Source organism: Drosophila busckii, chromosome 2L (assembly GCF_011750605.1).
Source record: "Drosophila busckii strain San Diego stock center, stock number 13000-0081.31 chromosome 2L, ASM1175060v1, whole genome shotgun sequence".
Taxonomy (NCBI): domain Eukaryota; kingdom Metazoa; phylum Arthropoda; class Insecta; order Diptera; family Drosophilidae; genus Drosophila; species Drosophila busckii.
This window is the reverse complement of record NC_046604.1, coordinates 16423556-16444417: the sequence shown is the minus strand read 5'-3', so window position 1 is coordinate 16444417 and position 20862 is coordinate 16423556. Positions and strand designations below refer to the sequence as shown.

At 37.9% G+C, this 20862-nt stretch overlaps 1 protein-coding gene across 1 annotated transcript; it reads right to left on the bottom strand.

The window, feature by feature from the left end:
• Positions 1 to 6161: 6161 nt before the first annotated feature.
• LOC108608436 (protein bowel) lies at positions 6162 to 19553 on the bottom strand. Its single transcript, XM_017999812.1, has 4 exons — positions 19477 to 19553; positions 18764 to 18900; positions 10664 to 11512; positions 6162 to 8116 (listed from the first exon to the last, which is right to left on the bottom strand). The coding sequence occupies exons 3-4, from the start codon at positions 11479 to 11481 to the stop codon at positions 6835 to 6837; spliced, it is 2100 nt and encodes a 699-aa protein (XP_017855301.1). The 5' UTR covers positions 11482 to 11512; positions 18764 to 18900; positions 19477 to 19553; the 3' UTR covers positions 6162 to 6834.
• Positions 19554 to 20862: the final 1309 nt, after the last annotated feature.

Below are 20862 nucleotides of genomic sequence, written 5' to 3'. Positions count from 1 at the left end.
TTGTTTTCATAGCCACAAGTCGCTTGCATTGTTACCACTCCAGCGATAAGCCGCCACAAACTGGCCCTAAAAGCCAACACACTCACACACATGAGCAACTTGACAGCATTTCAAAACAAATACCAATACACACACATAGAATAGACACGTTAAGTTTTGTTACCTTTCCACCCCCCAAAACAAATGCAGCACGATAAACTAACAACTAACGCTTGTTACAAACTTTAAATCAAAAGCATGCACGAGCGTGAACACGTCTATACGCAAAGAACCGTTAGCAGCGACTGAGCATGTTGCTGCTTGTCGTCTGATTATGACGAACGTGAAGGCAAAAGCAAAAGTCCAAAAACAAAAAACACACACACAACATGTAAAGCAGTTGGGTTGGGGTCGAACTTTTGTTGTGGCTCCACCGCAGCTAACTGTAAATGTGTAGGGCACTTCATTCATGCGCTGCAGAGCGAGAGAGAGGCAGAGAGTGAGAGAGCGAGCAGCAGCAGAGAGTGAGCGTCGCACGCAGCGCTTTTGGGTCTATGCAGTATTTTACGTGTGCGTAGCTTCTTCGTCGTTGTTGTCGTGTTATAAAGAAAGCAAGAAAGCATTTCCCCCCATCCCACTCCACTTCACTCCACACCACACAGACACCCCCAACTCTTCAGCCTCAAGACGGAGTCGAAGACAGCGAAGTTGCAGGCCCAGCGCCCAAAGTGAAGGCAAAGCCAGCATTTTATTTTTTTTTGAAGGTAAGAGAGTTTTTCGTGTATGCAAAGCAGCTTTTGTTCTTGAGCTGCGGGTGCGACTTATGCACTGAGAGAAATTATTATAAGCTGTCTTGAGCATAAATAAATATATTGTGTATATAATAAATTTAAATACTTAAGTTAATGCACAGCGAGAAAACTTTAGTTTAAGCTTAAGTCATTGTTGCATTCTTGTAAAAATATGATTTTAACTTTAAGCGACTTAAGTTTAGGTAGAGCTTAAATTCGAATAAATTACATTTTTTATACTATTTATACTATGCACATTTTTTTCATATATTCTAAAATTTATTATAAATTATTATGAATTTTTATTTATTTTAAGTATTTGTACATATAAACTTTAATTTCTTGCAGTGCAGCGCTAAGAATCTTGGCGGCTTGTGCATTATTATCGATGTATCTGTGACTCAACTGCAAGCTATTCAAGTTATTATTGTTGTTGTTGTTGTCGTTGCACCAAAGTGCATTGAAAAAGTTTATTGTCTGTCTTTTTATGGGTTTATTAACTTTTTTTTGTTTTGGTATTTTGCGTGCGCTAGAGAATGCGTTTTGGTTAGCTAAGTGATATAAGCGTTGATAAAAATAAATAATGAGTGGCGTCTATAATAAATATTGTTAAGACTGTTGCTATAAATTGAGTAAAATATTTATACATACGTATAAGTTTGTTTATAAATTGCTGATAAGCGTTAAAAGCTTTTTCAATTGTTTAATAAATAAAATGCACTAAAGTGTATGAGAACTGAAATTCCCATAAGAGCTCTTGAACTTAACCAATTAGCTACAGAATTCCAGCTGCGCAGCTCATTAGACTTGATTTCTTTTGAACGTTATTAATGCTTTTGTTTAAAGCTTTCTCATTTATCACTTTGCTTTGTTTTAGACACATAAAAAGCGCTGCTAGTTTGCTTGGCAATAATAATAATATAACTTGCAAAAAATAAATTGGCAACATAAATGGCACTGACCCCATTTTAAAATTAGTCTACTGACATTTGCTGTCTCTTTCTGCCACTGTGCTTAGTCATTTATAGCAATTTGTATTAGCCGGCATTATTTAAATGGCTAACTCATCAGCCAAACACGCGATTTGCATTCAGAGTAGATGACTAAGTCTTACTAGCATTACAATAATAATAGAGAAGCTCCCACATTTGCGCTCTCTCTCTCTCTCTCTCTCTCTCTCTAGCTGGCAACCAAAATTGCTTATCAGTCTTTATATTTTATCTAGTGTAAAGCCACAAAGCAACACTTGTCGTGCTGGCCATGGCTCATTGATAATGCCAACTTCCTTTTGCGTTAACAAAACAACAACAACTGGAAATTGTAAATGCCAGAACGCGTCATCGCAGCCAATCAATTGGCTAGCGCAAGAGGCGAAGAGAAATGTAACTGAGTAATTCAAAACGGAAGTCGCAGTGGAAGTGCAGTGCAGTCGCTGTCGACGTCAGCGTCGCCGTTGCAGCTGACTGCACGCATGCAGCACAGCAGTTGGCTAAAAGTTTGTTGGCCACAAAATAAAAAGTAACTTTGGCAGGCATGTGGCAATTAGACGCTCATGAAAGCGTGCAACAGTTGCAGATTCGCAATTTGGTAGCGCTCAGAGCTTGAAGCTGAAGCTTTACGCGCTGTTGGTCTTAGCAGAGTTAGCAGCTTGGCTAATGAGCAGCAGTTTACAGTTAAAGCGCAAAACCTCATAATGTTCTAATTACAAGCAGCAACATAACTTAACACACACACACACATACGAATTTGTTTTTATATATTTATGCTGCTGCCTTTGTCGCCTGCATTGGTATGTGTAAGTTTGGTAACAGCTTGTTGGCCAAGCTAACAAAGCGACGCACTAACACAACCTCACTTTTTCTTTCTTGTAGCGCACAAACTTTAAGTTTGTTTAGCTAACCACACAACACTTTTGTTTATAATATTTATATTAATGCACTTGTTTGTTAAATTATTAAATTTGTTTTATTTGTTTGCACTTTTTGCGACGCTTTGGCTTTAAGGCGCGGTCATTTTACTTACACACACACACACAGACACACACTAATAAAGCACAAGCAACATTTAAGTTAGCGCGAGCGAGAGAGCAACAAAAAATAAGCACCGTTGAGATCAAAAGCGACGCAAACACGTCCGTTCACTTGCGTTGTCGCACACCTTTTGAGCTGCAGAGCTCTGACGCTGCCAGAGAGTCAAGAGCGGCGACGGCGACGGCGACGCTCTCCCACAACAAAATACAAAAGTTCTGCAGCGTTTGCTTCGCTATTCAAATTCGAGTTGACGATCTCAGCAAAGTTCGCTCAGCAACAACATTTAAAGCGCAAATGTCAGTTAAGCTCAGCGCGCTCTCTCGCTCTCTCGCTCTCTCGCTCTCTCTCTATCTCTGGCTAGCGATGCTTAGTTACCTTGGCCGAAATACTAACGCATCAGCGGCAACAGTTGTTACAGCTTTTAACAGCTTTTGCATTCACATTACCTGTTGCTTAACAGCTGCTGTTATTGTTGCTGTTAACAGCTAGCAGCAGCATAAGCTGTTAAGACTAACAGTCTGCTTTCGGGCTGTGACTTGAAATTTTAACATTTTTTGTTGCATAGCTGCGCGGGATTTGTAGCTTGAGAAAACAAATTTGCATTAACAATTGTAATGCTCATGCAACTTGAAATAAACATTTTCTTTTATCAATTAAACAAACAATTAACTAATTTATGTTATGGCAATATGTTAATATCAATGCTTGCAACTGTGTAACTATATAATTCATATATAAATAAATTTGAATTAAGAATCAAACTAAGTGCAAGAATAAGGAAATAAGCAAATGCAGCAGAATATAGCAAAGAGATTCAATCAATCGTCAGTTTGTTTATATTTCCAATAGTTTTGCTTATTATCAATACCTAACATAAACAAAGTTAGTCGCTTTTAATACATTATTTGTTATTGCTGTTGTTGTTCTATTAATTTCCCAAAAAATTGCAACGATCAGCACATTCTTTTAAAGTGTTGTAGTTGTTTCTGCTACCTTTACAGCCACTATATTGTTCGCAACGTTCTTTTTCCGGATAATACGAATACCTTGGGGAAAGCTCTTTGCAATGTTCAGACAAACCAGGGGTTTCCAAACAGGGAGATATCATTGTGTTATCGCAAAAGGCAAACAGACTGCAGATCAAGCAGAGCCAAGCAAAGCATTTCATTTTGCTCAGCAGTCGTCAGTTTACAAACTGTTGAATAAAGTTTCTGTCCATCCCAAGTGTAAACTGTTTTAATTAGATTTACTCATTAGTATTTAATAAAATTGGTCACAGCAGTAAGTAAGGTACGTATTTTTCCATTGACAGACAGCAACGAATGTCGCTCTCAAGTGGAGGAACAAATAGAGTTACATCAATAACAAAAGCAAGCGATTTTCCAACTTTGCAAGGCTGTAACTCATCGAATCAAAATCACATTTAACTGTTCTATGCCATTTTATGTTGGCGTTGCAAATACAATTCAAATGTGTATAAACATGTAAAGCTGTTAAAAAAATTATTTGGCTATGTATTGAACAAATAGGTTAACAAAACATAACAAATTTCTTTTGAAATGCAACTTTGATAAGCTGTAACTCAGCGATTTATAAACATCTATTTCAGAGTTCATGCCTTGTAGGACTCGTGAGAGTGCATAGAATAAAACTGCATTTGCAAACTTGGAAAGTCTACGATTTCCAATATTTTGGCAAAAAAACGTAAATGTAAATTTTTGCCAAAATCTTTGGATTTCATTTCCTATCACTTTCTAACTTTGAAAAGCTATTATCTCAGCCAAAAAAATCGCACAGAAGTGTCTTTTAGGCTTAATTTACTCCATGAGAACTAAATAAACATATGTTATTGTGTTCGATCAATAAATAAATTGTTTTGACAAAGGTTATGGCAAGGAAAACAATGCTGAGAGTTAACTTTTTATTTTAATTTCACACTTTCAAAGCTATAACCTCAGCTGAAAAAATCCGATCCATATGCCTTATACGCCTTATGTTTGGCGTGGAAAGCACAATTTAAAATGAGTATAAGGTCGTATTGATATAAAAAATTATTTGGCGAAGTTTTGAACAAAATAGTTAAACAAACAAGACAAAATTTCGAGAAATATCGCATTTGATAAGCCGTAATTCAGCGAAATTGCATCCGATTGCGGAGTTTCATGCCTTGTTAGACTCTTGAGATGCATAAGAATAAAACTGCATTCAAACTTGGAAAGTCTACGATTTTCGATATTTTGGCAAAAAACGTGATGTAACCCCTGTAAATTTTTTGCCAAAAATGATGCCGTCTTCATTTCTTATCACTTTCTAACTTTGAGAAGCTATATCTCAGCCAAAAAAAATCGCACAGAAGTGTTTTTAGGCTTAATTTACTCATGAGATACTAAACAAACATAAACTGTTGTGTTTGATTAAGGAAACAATTCTTTATACCAAGTTATGGCAATAAAACCAAAGCTGCAGAGCTAAATTTTGTTTAATTTCGAACTTTGCGAAGCTATAACTAGCTTAGTTATAAATCCTATTTAACTCTTTAATACAACTTTATATTGGTGTTTAAAGCACAATTAAAAAGAGTATAAATATTTCAAAATCGGTTAAGTTTTGAGCAAGTTATGGCTAAAAAGCTTGTGCTGCAGACTTGTTTTTATTTGAGCCTAACTCATTTTTTATATAGTCAATGTACAAGGCAATTTATAACTCCTAACACGCTTTAATAACGTAATCTGAATATATTTTTTTTTATCAACTATAGTTGACCGTTTTGACTCATTGCGCGTAGATTTTGCATACTAAGTGTTTGCAGCTGTGACAAATTTGTGGCTCGATTAATTTATTTCAAACACACTCGCACTTCCTTTCGCGCAATTTCAAGCATTTTTAGCTTTTTGGGGCATTCTCACGCATTCAGCAGTCGACTCACGTGCTGTTGGCCAAGTTGGTGATATCAGCTCTCATCGCAGTTTTTTTATAGTTCAACGCTTGATGTCGCCCAACTGCCGCAAAGGGGGCGGCTGGGCGCAGCAGCTCTAAAGTTAGCTGGAAATGCGAAAAAAAAAGTTACAGCGCCTTGGCTTTGATAATGACAACAATTTACGTGCCGATTTAATTGAACTTTCTACGTGTTCGAGTGGCAGGCACTTGGCAACTTGAAGTCTGCCTTGAATTGAGCGTCGCATAGTGCGTGTTGCCACGCCCCAAGCCGCAGTCGCAGCCGCAGTCGCAGCCACAGCGAAACGTGTCTGTAGTATAGACGCTGCTTGATTGATGGGCCAACAGCGCGTATGATTCATTTAAATACACATCGTACATTTTCAAAAGCAAAAAACTTTATTTAAATATTAAAATTGTAGTTGTAGTTGTTGTATTGCTTACAAATAAATCATTTCAAATTCAAGGAAGACCATGGAATGCTAGCAGGCTGTCTTAAAACTATTTAAATTAAAATTAAATTAAAATCAAATCTTAAAACTCTTAGCTAAGCGCTATAAAAATTGTAACTTGTGTGTTATGTTCGCTTCGTATGTAGCAAAGATTTAATTTACTGATATTTATTTATTTTTTTCTTTCGTATTGTTTTACTTTTACTTTCAACCTTTTTTTCCCTCAGCATGCAACTTGTTGCGTTGTTTTTGTTGCTTACACTATGCTACAAAATGTAGATAAATTAAAGTTGTTTGGAAGCACAACACTTAGTGCTGGCACTTAGACTAAATGTTAGACTCTTGTATTAAAAAATAAACGGCACTAAAAACTAAGTACGAGCTGTACTAAAAGTACTAAATTAAATGCAAGCTTATGTGCTAAAAGCAATTTGCTGTCCTTCGTATGCAACCTCAGCTTTGAATTAATGTGCTAAAAACTACAAATTAAATGCCTAATGCCTAAAATACATTGTACTAAAATGTACTAAAAGTGCGCTTATGGCTAAGCAGGCTACAAACATAGCAGCTGCTTTTTAAATTAAATTTAGAGCGTGTACTAAAATTTAGAACATGTACTAAAATTTAGTACATGTACTAAACGTGTTATTAACGCCGCATAATGTCCTCAATGCTGAATCCTGTGCGTCTGGGTGGTGCTGCGGCAGGCGCTGCTGCTGGTGGTGCAGCAGGCGGTGGTGCGGGCTCCTTTTCCAAAGCTGCGCTAGTTTCCGTAGCTGGCGGCTTGCCCAGCAACTGCCTGGGTGGATGTCGCGACATATTTAGAGCGTAAATGCTTTGATTATCCATAAAGGCGCGCTGATGTTCCACCAGCTGCTCCACCAGCGGCGGTGGTGGCGGCAAAATGCGCTTGCGCACTGGTATGGAGCCCAGAAAACTGGGCATGGCCTCGTGTGGCGAGTGCAGAGGCTGCGAGGGCGGTCGACTGGGCTCGGTGACAATGCTGGGGGGCGTGGCATTGTTGGATTTACTCAAATTCAGCGACTTGTGATGCAAATCGCGACGCACATGCAGCATGGGCAGATACGGATCGCCGGGTAGCAAATGAGTGGCGGCGCCAGTGGGTGCTGGTGGTGCTGCATAGCGTAGACTGGGCATATAGTTGGGTGGCAGCTGCGCCGACGGCGGCTCCTCAGCATGGGGACGCATGGTGTAGGTTTCGCCGCCTTCATGATGACAATGGGTAACCCCCTGACCCTCTGGCTTGGCAACGCTCTGGCTGCTGCTGCTGCTGCTGGCTTGAGCTTGAGCTTGTCCAGCTTTGAAACGCGCCACAAGCGCCACCTCTGCTTGCTCCTCTTCAGTTTCTGCCTCCAGCTCTTCATCCTCTGCCAGATCCAGCGCATCCGCTTCACGCAGCTCCTCCTCCTCATCGTATTCATCGTATTCCTCTTCGCTTTCCTCCGCTTCGTTTGCTTTGCGCTTGAGCCGCATGCGCTCGCGATCGCGCTCACGTTGCCGCTCTGTTTGCTCCTGCTGATGCACTGGCGACTGCCTGGGCGAGTCCACCTCCAGCAGCGAGTCCTCCTCATCGCCGCTCAGCTGACGCGCCTCATCCTCGCCGCCCACATCCACCACATAGTCGGCGCTGTTCACTTCACCCACCGCATGCGTCAGCGCATGACGCCGCAGATCGCAGTTGCGCCGGAAGACTTTGCCGCAGCTGGAGCATTCGTACGGCTTGTGGTCGGTGTGGGTGAGCAGATGTGTCTTCAGGTTCGAGCGCTGATTAAAGCTGCGACTGCACACCGGACACTTGTGCGGCGACTCCTCCATGTGCAGTATCTTATGCACGGCCAGAGTGCGCGACTGGCAGAAGCCCTTGCCGCACTCGGTGCACTTGAAAGGCTTCTCCTTCGAGTGAATGTACCTGGCAGAAGGAGAGAGTGAAAGGGAGAGAGAGTAAAGCAAAGCAATTAGTATCAATTTGTTAACTAAAGTAAAAGCAAGTTGGTTTAGCTTTCAAGCAATTTAATATATGTATAAATAATTTAGGGCGACTGAATATTTTGGCTCAAGCATTGGAAGCCACAAAGAGTTCTAAGCGCAACTTAATAAGCAACTAGAGGTCTAAAAGTAAGTCTTAGCCAATGCCAAGGCATAAGTTTGTAAGATTGTATTTAATATTTCATTTAATGCTACAGATGACTATGATAAAATATATAAATTTAATGCAAATAATTAGCGCTGACTAAAACCAAAGACTATGTAATATTATATATTATATTATATATTATACAACTATACAATATTATATATTATTAATAATATTATTATACAATTGTATAGTCTAAGACTGAGTCTAAAACTCATAGTTTCTTATTAATATATTTTTATAATTTGCTTTAGATTTTCAAACTTAAGCTAATCGATTGGCTCTCTAATAAACCATTTATATATTTAAAAATATTAATTTAATATATTTATTAAGTGTAGAATGCGTAAAATAAAGCCAAGTAGGTTCCCCATGCTATACAATATTATTATATATATTATTATACAATTGTATAGTCTTTGCTAAGACTTAATATTAGAGCCATAGTTACTTATTAAGCTGCTCATAAAATTTGCTGTAGATCTTCTAACTCAAACTAATTGATTCGCCTTAATATATACAACATATATACTTTTCTAATATGAATTTGAACTATTTATTAAGTATATAATGCGTAAATTAATATTTAGAAGCACACCTCTCTGCTCACCTTACCTTCCCACAATAATGTAAAACTACTAAACAAATTCTTAGACAACAAAAACATATTAACTAGCATATAAGTTAACTGTCAAGTCGACGGCCTTAGCAGCTAGCACTCATCACCCTTTAGTAATTATATAGTATAATAATTAAGCCTGTTAATAAATAAATAAAATCTAGCAGCTAATGCCATAGCTACATCTGCAGCATTGATATATTCCATATATATTCAATCTATAGCTGCATTCAACTCGAACTAACTTTACTTTTATCTAAACTAACTTTGTCGCACTCTTCACATTGCATAAGCAACAATTAGCTTTATGACTTGCGGCGACTGTGTGGCTGAGGTGAGGGGTTGGGGAGGGGGTGCACTGTGGTTGCTCATGCTGCTGCGTAGGCGTTGGTAGCTCTTCGCTCACTGTTAGCCTGGTAGCTGTTCGGCGTTGACAGTTATCTGTTTGGCCGCATTATCTTTTAGGCCAGATAAAGTGCTGGCGATATATTTTATGTTTATGGCAGCCATCTTTGAAATTACGTTCACTTGCCAGCAGCAGCAGCAGCCAAAGCAGCAGCAGCAGCAGCAGCCTCAACCTCAACCTCAGTCGCCGTTGCCGTTGCCGTCGCAGTCGCAGCAGCTGCTGCGCATACAAAAAAGCCAAAGCCAAAGCAACAAAAAAAAAAAAAATAAATATAAAATCTTTAAAAACAGGTTCTGCGCTTAGCATTGAGGCTGCCTCGACTGTCTTCAGGCCGCAGCGAGATTCTTCTCGGCTTTTACCTCTTTTTTTTTATATTTTTTTTTGTTGCCCCGCGGCAAAGCAAACAAACGACAAATGGACCGAAACTGAAGCGATCAAAAGACAGAACCACAAAGCCAAGCGGACAGGCCCCAGAGCCCAGAGCTGGGACCGAGACTTGCATTTAGGCCTGGCCAGCGAGCTGCTTCGCGCATCAAGTGCCCGCGCCCGTGTCCCCGCTTAGCCCCAAGTCACAAAAAACCAACAAAGTTAATTAACTTTGTTGGTTGCGGCATGTCTCGGACTTTGCCTAAGTGAAGATCGGAGCAGGTTGCCCACATTTGAAGCTATAGGGTTTCATTTTGGAAATATTTTAAACACATTTGTGTGCAAATAGCTTAGCTTAGTTTTATTTTTGTGCTATATAAACAAAGCATATTTTAATGCTTTCCTTTTGTTAATTTGCTGATCAAAATTCAGATTGAGGCTTAGTGGCTGAATAAATTTTATGCTTCTAGATTTTAAGAGCTGCTAACTTTAAATAAATTCAAACTGTAGCCTAAATGATTATTGCATTTAAAATGTTCAGCTATGTTTAACTTTTGTTTTTAAAAATAAATAATTAATGTTCTATATGCGAATTTAAAGCGTTTGCAAACTTTTAGCTTTAATTTGCTTTTGCTTTGAATTAAGTTTGGCTTTAACTTTTATTTGCTTTGTGCTAAGTTTGGCTTTAATTTTCTTTTGCTTTGCATTAAGTTTGACTTTAATTTTCTTTTTCTTTGACTTAAGTTTGGCTTTAATTTTCCTTTGCTTTGCATTAAGTTTGGCTTTAAATTTCATTTGCTTTGAATTAAGTTTGGGCTTCAATTTTCTTTTGCTTTGTACTGAAGTTTGCCTTTAATTTTCTTTTGCTTTGTGCTAAGTTTTCATTAATTTTGTCTACTGCTTCTCACTGCTCGTTTTACTGGGCACTCACCTGTGATCTCTGAGATGATCCTGACGCCGAAAGGCCTTGCCGCATATATCACAGGAGTAGGGCCGCTCGTCGGTGTGGGTGCGCTCGTGGATGAGCAGATTGTAGGACTTGGTGAACTGGCGATTGCAGAACTTGCAGATGAACTGCTTCTTGGGCCGCGAGGCGCGTCCAGGCGCGCGCAGCAGCCGCCGATCCAGTCCAGCGTGCATGCCCGGCCCCAGTCCGGGCTGAAATAAAGCAGCGCCGGCGGCACCTGGCGGAAAAGCAAAGCTGCCCGCTGCAGTGGGCGAGGGACCCGCTGCTAAATATGGCGGCGGTGGCGGCGCACCGTAGAGCACGCCAGGCACTCCAGCTGGGCCACCAGGTGGTCCGCCGCGTCCCAGCATAGCAGCAGCTGCTGCCGCTTCACGTAGCGCCAGCTCCTTGCGCTTGTCCGCCATCATGGCAATGATTTCATAGTTGGAATTGCTGCCCGCCGCACGCGCTTTGGCCTCCAGTGCTTGGCGCGTGGGCAGCACCGGCACAAACGCGGATATTTCACGATGATGTGGCGGCGGCGGTGGTGGCGCTGGGCCACCAGCTGCACCACCATGCAGCGCCAGCTGCTGATGATACGCCAGCTGCGTTTCATAGGCCGAGATGCGACTCGCCGATGAGTTGCGGGAATCACTGCCGCTGTTGGCGGCATCGGAGGCGCCAGCGCCGCCGCCACTTGCAGCAGCCGCCACAGCTGCCACTGTGGACATGAACTGATCCATGCGCGAGGCGCGCAGCATGGGCATGGCGCCGCCCTCGCTGCCTGTATTATCAGTGGGCATGGCTTAGTCACATTCAAACGCCATAAAGTGCCTACGGAGTGAAAGAGAGAGAGAGAAAGAGTGAGTAAGTCAGTTGTGTAAATAACAATTAGTTAAATGTTAATTGCCAGCGCCTTTGCTGTTGTTTTTTATCTAAATTGCCTTAACAATAAACAGTTGTTGCTTATTTTTTTGTTATTGTTAATTGTTAATAATGCTAACTGCAGATAAGACGCGCTTATTAACACTAAATATTGAATAAATTGTCATGCCAACTAACAAATTTTTAAATACAAGTGCTAATTTTATTAACAAGTTTAGCTAATTTAATCTTACAATCTAGTTGGTTAATTATTTTTAATAAAGTAAGATAAAAATCTTTTTTTTTGTATTTTAAAATATTTAAGCAAATTTATGAGTTGCTGTTTTTTGGCATACAAATTTGTTTTTATATTTTTAATCAGCTAAACTCATAGTTTAATATTAATAATTTTTTTTTGTATTTTAGCTTTAATCTTAATAATTTTTTTGTATTTTAGCAACGTTTAAAAATTTATGAGTTGCTGTTTTTTTGCATAAAAATTTGTTTTTATATATTTTTAATCAGCTAAGCTATGAGCTTTAATCTTAATAATTTTTTGGTATTTTAGCAACTTTTAAAAATTTATGAGTATGGCATAAATTGGCATTTGGCTAATAAGCTGCTATAGAAAAACTTATCAACAAATTAGAATTGCAATCTAGCATAAGCAGCTGCTTTGCTATTTTTTTAAATTAAAAAATCACAAACTGTTTATACGCTTAAATTTTAGCGTTTTATAAATTTCTGCAGAATTTTTTATTAAATTAAAAAATCACAAACTGAAACGCAAATATGTATTTAACACTAAGCACTTAAACAAATATAAATAACAAATAAAGCAACTTACACTAATATTTACATTTGAAAACGCAAAGCGCTTTGAATTTTTGAACACTTGTTGCTTATTTTTTCATATATAAAATTTACTGTTTGATATATAGACATAAGTTATATATAAAGTGGGTTTTTATTTATTATCAGCAGTGGCAACGGCAACGGCAACGGCAACGAGTGAAACTAAACTAAGAAAACGAGTCGTCAGGTTAGATAAGATTGTCAGACTGAAAACCTGACTGCCAGCCAAACTGACTGCATGACGAACTGAGTCAGTAAAGCGCACACAGTAGTAACGATATAAAATACACACACACACACACACATACACAGCGAGTGAATGAGATAGCGAGAGAGCGAGAGCGAGCGGCAGCCATACAAATGCGAAACGAGTAGCAAACGGTAGACTAAACGCCAAAAGCCAAAGCCGCAGCAAAAAGTTTGTGAACTCACCGAACTCGAGTCGAAGACGAGTCTACGTAGATTTGCTTACTGGCTTTACGCAACAGGAGCTTGCAGCTTCAGCTTCAGCTTAAGCTGTTGCCCATATAATAATCATAATAATCATAAATGCAAGACTTAATGTTAATGCTAATGACAATCATAAGTATTGTCGTTTGACTCAATTTCGACTTTTATAAACCAGTTCAGTTCAGTTGTGGCTGCTGCTGCAATTCACAGTTTATTTTTACTTTATCTTACTTTTGTTTGCTTTCAGCTTTTTGCGATTAAAATTGCTTTAGACGTTCTTTCAATGTGCTGCATCATCATTTCAGTTCAGTCCCCAGTCCCCAGTTCGCTGCCTTAGATTTGACTTGGCATTGGGCTTTACGCTTTGTTTGCCTAGATTAGAGTTTGTCTATCTTCTTTGCTTAGTTAGTTTATGCTGCTAAACAGCAAATCATGTGAGCTGCATGGCTGTCAATTAAAAATGACACTAGACAAAATGCATTTGCTTAATAAAGTGAAAATTATGGCAAGAAATTTGTTGCTGCAGCTTAATAACAAAAAAAGTTGCAATTTAATTTGCATTTAATATAACTAAAAATATATATGCCAGCAAATTTGTTACAGAAACTTAAGCAATAAAATAAGTTGCTGCTTGTTTGCAATTTAATTTCAATTTTTATAACGAAAAATAAGAAATTTGTTAACGAAACTTAAACAATAAAATAAGTTGCTGCTTAACTGCACTACAAAAATTATTATTTGAAATTTAATAGCACATTTTGTATGCTTAAAAAAATATTTTATATATTTTTGTTGAACAACAAACAACAAATGAAGCAAAACTGCAGCTATCTGCAATTTAATTAAAAATTTTATGCGCCTCAAAAAATATGTAAAGACAGAAATTCGTTAACGCAAACGCTTATTCATTAAACAAAATAAATTTGGCAGCAATTTTCAAGTAAATTATAACAAAACAGCAAGCAAGTTAGCTTTAATTTTTAATTTAAATTATTTAATTTATATAAATAACCAGCTAGTAATTTTTTAAAACATATAAAGACTTGTTGCTTGCTTAACTTAGCATTTGTTGCTGCTTGACTGCACTTAAAAATATTTATAAAAATATCATAGCTGGCTATAAAATATTTCTACGCATTATTATTTATCTATTAAGTATTTTTTATAGTTTTATAGCTGTCAAAGCTTTATCAGCTGCAACTGTTTGCTTTATGCGCTGCAATTGCTTGACCGCAAGATTAAGCATACGCAGCATAAGCCAGCGCAGTAAGCAAATAAACTATAAAATTTATAACTAACTGCAGTAGTCACGCGCATTTTCCATATTTTATTTAACTATATTATAATTTGTTACTATTTTTTACACTTTAAGGTGCAACTAGCTATGGCGTATATATAGTATATGTATAATTTAGCGTACATTATCTTTTGAGCTACATCGGCACTTTTGAAACGTCAAAGCCAAATAAGCAAAGCAAATAAAAATTAATGTAAATAATGGACAACAGCAGCAGCAGCAACAAATGCGAACGTTGACGAGACGCGCTACGCTGCACGTAGCTAGAAAGAGTGCGCTAGAGTGTGTGCGAGCGAGATGGAGCGAGTGAGAGTTGTGTGTACTTTCAGATACTGAAGGCAGATGCGAACGTTTGCGCAAACGGTTGCCCAGCAAATGAAGCCAAAGGCTTAACTTAACACACACATAGAGACACACACAGACAAACACACACACACACATGACTATATAATAAAGCAACTGTTGCTGCTGCTGCTGCTGCTGCTGCTGGCGCAAGAAAAATAAAAAGATATCGAGAAGCAATTTGGCTGCCACTCTTTTTTTTTTTGCTGCCAGCAGCGACGCTAACAGCGACGTCGACGCCAACTGCAACTGCGCATGCGTCTGTGTCTGGTAAACAAAATCTATAGGCCCAAGACTCAGCGACGACGACGACGACGACGACGCATTGGAAAAAAAAGGTTCAAAGTAGTTGATAAAAAAAATATACAAACACACACATTTACACACACACACACACACACACACGCATAGTTGGGATTTAATGTTTGTCTAGAGACAAGCTATAGGAAATTTTTACTTATTTTTTTTTTTCTTTTGCTGTCCATTGGATTTTCTCATATCTCTTGCAGCCAAGAGTTTGCTTATAAAACAGCAACAACAACAACAACAACAACAAACAAACAAACACAACAAACTGAAAGGGTCAGGCACATTCAGTTTTTAGCCTCGCAAGTGTTTGTCCCTCTTAGTCTGAGGCTGTCCGTCTGTCCATCTGTCTGTCTCTCTGTCCGTCTGTGTGTGTGTGTGTGTGCGGCTCAGTTTTTAATCCCTTCGAGCGCAACAACTCACAATTCTTAGCAAGGTAGCTAATAATCAAAATTAAAAATACAAAAAAAAATAAATCTGTTGGAAAAACGCAGCACACACACAACTTATAATTAAAGCTGCCTGCTACAAATATGCGTACACTTAAAGAAATAATTATATGCATTAAAAGTGCATTAGCAAGTCATGTATAGCAGTTAATGTAGTTAATTAACAAGAAGTAACAACATTGTAGTGCCAGCAAAAATAAAAAAAATTAAGAAGCATACAAAAAATTGAGCATTAAAGAAAGTTATACATATGTTGGTTTATATGAAAATAAAAATAAAAAAATGCTTTTTAAGTGATACTGAATAAAATAAAGCAAACTTATACTGAACACTTTTTAGTTTCAGTTAAATTTTATATATATAATATACAAATAATTTAAGTTGCAGTAAAATTTTATACTTATTGCTTTTTAGCTTTATTTTTAATTTAATTTATTTAAGTTGCTCTCAAAATTTATAATTTGTAAGCATTTAGTTTGCTATTAGCTTGCTTTAAAATATTTTGTAAAATTTTATTCTTATTTAGTTTGATTTTTAATTATTTAAGTTGCAGTCAAATTTTATACAATTAATTCATCATTAGCTTGCTTTAAAATATTTTATAAAGTTTTACTTTTATTTAGTTTTATTTTAATTTATAAATAAGTTAAGTTGCAGTCAAATTTATACTTATTATAAAATATTTTCATTATTAGCTTGCTTTATATTTTCTAAAAATTAATTTTTATGAGCTTTATTTTTATTATTAATTTATTAATTTATATATCATGTATGTTGCAGTCAAATTTTATAATTATTATACAATTTGTTTGCTATTGGCTTGCTTTAAAATATTATATAAATTTTTATTTTTATTTAGTTTTATTTTTGTAAGCAGCTAATTTAATTTCTTTTTTTTAGTCTTTCTCTTTATATGCTCCACTCAACTTTAATTTCTTGCTTGCTGCTATACTTTTTGTGCAGTGTACAGCTTTAAAATATATTATAAAATTTTATTTTCATTAAGTTTTACTTTTTATTTATAGCTATTTATATTATGCAGCTAATTTCATGCATTTTTTAACTCTTTGCTACTCAGCTCTAATTTCTGGCTTGCTGCTTTACCTATTTTCTCAGTGTACAGCTGCACAGCTATGTCCACGTTAATCTGTAAACCCTTTGGGGCGAGCGCTACAAACCGCGCAGATTATAGTCGAAGCTATTAAAATCTCTAGCCATAATCAGTGGCTTGAGCTTCAGCTCCAGCTCGAGCTCAAGACTGCACTTGGAGCTGCTGCTGCTGCTGCCTGCGTGTCTCTATAATTTTCTTGATTAATATCTATGAGATTTACACATGCGCAGGCTGCAACATCTGCACTTGTGTGTGTGTCATTAATTTTGAAAGCTTTGCTAATTTTGCAGCAGTTTTGCTTTTCCATGCCACATGCGCCACTTGCGTTGCAGCTGCCACAATTAACTAACATAAATAACTAGACTAGTTTAAACTAAGCTGCGCTGCATTTTTATTTAAAACAGCCACATAAATTCTACAACAAAATTAACTTTCCGAGCAATTTATAAATGTAAAGCGCACAGTTTACGATCTGAGCTTATTTCTAATAATATAAGTTAAATCTTTGATTTATGCAGCGCGTTGAGCGATTTAGTTTTAAATCGCCCTAAGCCGTGTCGAGGCTCTATAACAATAACTTACTATATATAGATTTCCATACAAAATACAAGCGGACTGACTGTTGTTGTTGCTCTCGATTTTTTGAAGTGCCTTTGGGGCCTTTTGTTATATTGTTTGTTATTCTGGACAATTGTTTGCTTGGCTAATACAAAAAAATGGGAATTTATTGTTGGGCACACATTTGGGGCAACAAATAAATTTATAAACTGGTATTTGTTATAAGCAGTTTAAATAAATTGTAAAAAAATTAATATTTATATTGCTATTGAAAACTGAAGTTTGATTTTAATAAAATATTTATAATAGAAAATAAATTAAGTTACTGCTTATTTTTCTATTTATTGCAACGAAAAATGTCAAATAAATTTTTTAAGCTGCATAATCTTTTGTTTTTATTTTTTGTTGCGTGGGCATTTTTCTATTTGTTTGTTTTGCTTTTTATTTGCTTTTTTAATTATTTATTTTTCTTTCAATATCAACTGTTTATCTTTATTGCACACTATATAAATTCAAAATTGTTTTTAAATTAAGTAAAAAGCTTTAAGCTGCCCACGCATACAGCTCAAGCTTGATTTCCATACTTGAGTCTAGCTTATGCTTAAAATTAAGCATAGATTAAGCTAGAAAACTTGTATCTGACAGTTGGGCACACGTGCCAAAATGGGCGTGGCAGCCAAAAAGCGTCAATAGATTGACCATTTATAGCCAATTGAGCGTCTATTGTTAGCCATGGCTTTATGGACTTGATCTATTGTTTAGACTAAGCATTTAGCTGTTTTTAATTGTCTACGAAAAACAACAACAAAATTAATTATGTTTTTATTGAGCGGCAGTTTTTCCACCTTTCCAAAAACCCACCCAGAAAACTATAAAAATCTTTAATGTCGAACTCTATTCTTATGCTAAAATTGAAGTTTGGTCAGATGAAAATTCAAAGCAGTGAAGCGTGGTTATAGCCATTGGCTCTATAGATAAAAGATATATAACAAAAACAAAATTCAAAACGAGACTGTGAGAGCGCGGGAGGCGTTTTTTTTATATTTTAGAGCTTATATGCAGAGCATTTAAAAGAAATCTAAGCAGCAGATGAAGATCAAGTTGGGGCAAGTAACAAAAAAAAAAAAAAACAAGCCAACAGAAGCTTGCGGCAATTGCGTTTCCTCTTTGGACACACGTTCTGAACAATTAAAGCCAAGCTGGCAAAACGGCTTCAAAAAAACAAAAAAAAAAAGCACAAAAGCCCGAAAAAAAAGATACGAAACCGGATTCAACAAAAAACTGAGAGCCCAAGCCGAGCTGCTGGCCACTGGCACTGGCTACAAGTGAACTGGTTTACTGCCAACAAAAGCAACAACAACAACATGAAAGCATTCCAAGCACAAGCGAGTTGGAGTCGTAGGCTGGAGGAGCGCCAGTTCCAAGTCCCAAAGCCGCCTGTCAATGGAACGCGGGCCCCGCCAGTTGCCAGTCGAGGCACCACACTGAGTTCGGTGGCAATGACAGTGGCACATGCAGTTGTAGTGGAAGCCGCTGCGGCAGCCCGACAGTTGCCCGAAATGAAAAAAAAAACTACAACAACAAAATTACTGCAGAGGCAGTCGCTGCGCTCGCTCGTTCGCTCTCTTGCTCTTCGCTCTTCGCTCTTCGCTCTCTTTCTATAAGTTGCTTGAGCAGGTTTTGGCCGTAAACCAAGTTTTTTATTTACTTTACAACTCGCTCTCTTGCGCTACTCGCTGCTTTGACTACTCGCTGTGATTTAGCTCGCAAGCAAATAATTAGCTAGCGCGCACTGTGGAATTTTTTTTTATACGTATGTTTTTCATAGCTTCTTAGGGCGTTTCTAAGCTTACCTGTAAAAAATGTTTGTGCCTTAGGGCTTAAGCCAGTATATTCCCAGTGTCTTAAAGCCCAAACAAGTTTTGGTTAGCGTTTTTATAGTTTTTTGAACACTTTGTTTAATATGTTTTATAGCATTTTTTAATGCGCGCTGTAAGTGCAAAATAATTATAATTAATATATAATTTAATAATGTTGCAATTGTATAAAACAGTTAGTTTTGTTTTTAAAAACACACACACACACGCGTTACAATCACAGCATGCACAGTTTGTTAGCGAGCGCGGGGGCGGGCGGGCACGCGCGGGTTACGGGAGCAGCAGCAGCAGCCCCCAACAGCAGCAGCAGCAGCAGCTACCACAAACCACGTAAAAGCCGAGCAAAAAACGAAAAAGTAGTTATATGAAAAACGCGAACACGAAATACGAACGAGAGCGAGAGAGCGAATAAGCAGAGATACGGCAGCTGAAATGTGTTTTTCTACATTTTGTTTGAAATAGGAGCTGAAGCCAGTGCAGCTACCAAATCGCTCCTCAAGTAGTCCCAAACTCTTCCCACACACACAGACAGACGCCAACAACAATAACGACGACGACGACGACGGCGATCAACGAAAAGCGCTTTTCAGCTGGTTGTTGTTGTTGCTTTTTTAACTGCTATTGGAGCTGCAACAAGTTCACTGTGCCTGCGTCTTTTTTTACTTTTTTTAACACACACACATACGTACGTTTTTACTTTGAACAGTAACTGCAGCAAATTTTTGCGACGCGCGCAGGTGCGTTAACTACGATCGACACTCAAAGACTAAACGAACCTTGTAACGTTTGACAACGAGCAGGGCTCCAAAGCAAGAGAGCGAGCGCAAGCAAGAGAGTGAGAGCGCGAGAGCGTAAAGCAGCGAGTGCTGCTGCTTGCTCTGAGCGTAAGCAGCGTTAAGCGAACGCCAGTCGCACGCTCAAAAACGACAGCAAGACAGACGCAGCGACTGTGAGACAGAACGACAGACACGGAACGTGCATACGTACGAGTTATTGTCAGTTAGAGAGCTACCTGTTTACCGACTGCTTACTGTTTGCGAGGGTAGAGCCAACAACAACAAAAACAACAGCAATAGTGGCTGGCGTAAGCGGGTTGCCAGATTGCGCAAAAGGGCGAGGGTTAATAAGCATATTGGTTAGGCTAGGGTAAGTTGCTTATCAGTAGCATAAGCAAATAAGCTATAAGTAAATAGTAAAGTAGCAGCTGCTATTTATAAAATAAAAAGCAGCACAATAGTAAATTAAATTATTAATTTTACAATACAAAAAAGCATTTAAAATATTAAATTAAACTTCATTGCTTTAGCTTTGAAATAATTTAGCTATAAATGTTTTAAAGTTAGATATAAATACTAGTGCTAATAAAATATTATTATTGATATTTTTATTTAATGCTCTAAGCAGCTCAACAGTCTGGCAACCTGTTGCTCTCCCGCACAGCGCAACAACAACAAAAGCTATGCAAAGGTATTAAGCAGAAAAAAAAGTAAAGACAAAAAGAAGAAAAAAAAACTGTCAGCGTCTTAGCTGCTGCGCTGCTGTTGCTGCTGCTGCGCATAAGGAGCGTGCGCAAGAGGGAGAGCGAGAGCGCTGGAGAGAGGGAGTTGCAGTTGACGAAAACGCTGATCACTGTGCGCTTGATGAAGATGAGAAGATGAGCCATACCACCAACTGTTTTATCCAAAGGTATGCCAAGTGAAAATCCGAAAAAAAAGAAATCCAAAGAAAAATGAAACTAAACAAAAGGCTGCGGCTAAGCGATAATTACAGCAGTGGGCACAGTGCACAGTGGAACTAAAACGTTGCACAGCTAGACAGTCTTGGCTAGAAAAAAGAGAGTAGAAAAACGGTAGCAAAAACGCATAGGGCGAGCGAATTGTTGACTTCTCGTTTTGTTACGGGCAACAAATACAAATAAATTTGCAGCAGCAGCAGCAACAAATAAATTACAAGAAAATTGTTTAAGTGCATGCAACATGTGGCCCAAGCTACTGCAACGTTGTTGGCCAACAGGTTCATTGATCCTCCTACCATATTCAACTGGCAGGTAGTTGGATTTGTTTTAAAATTAATGA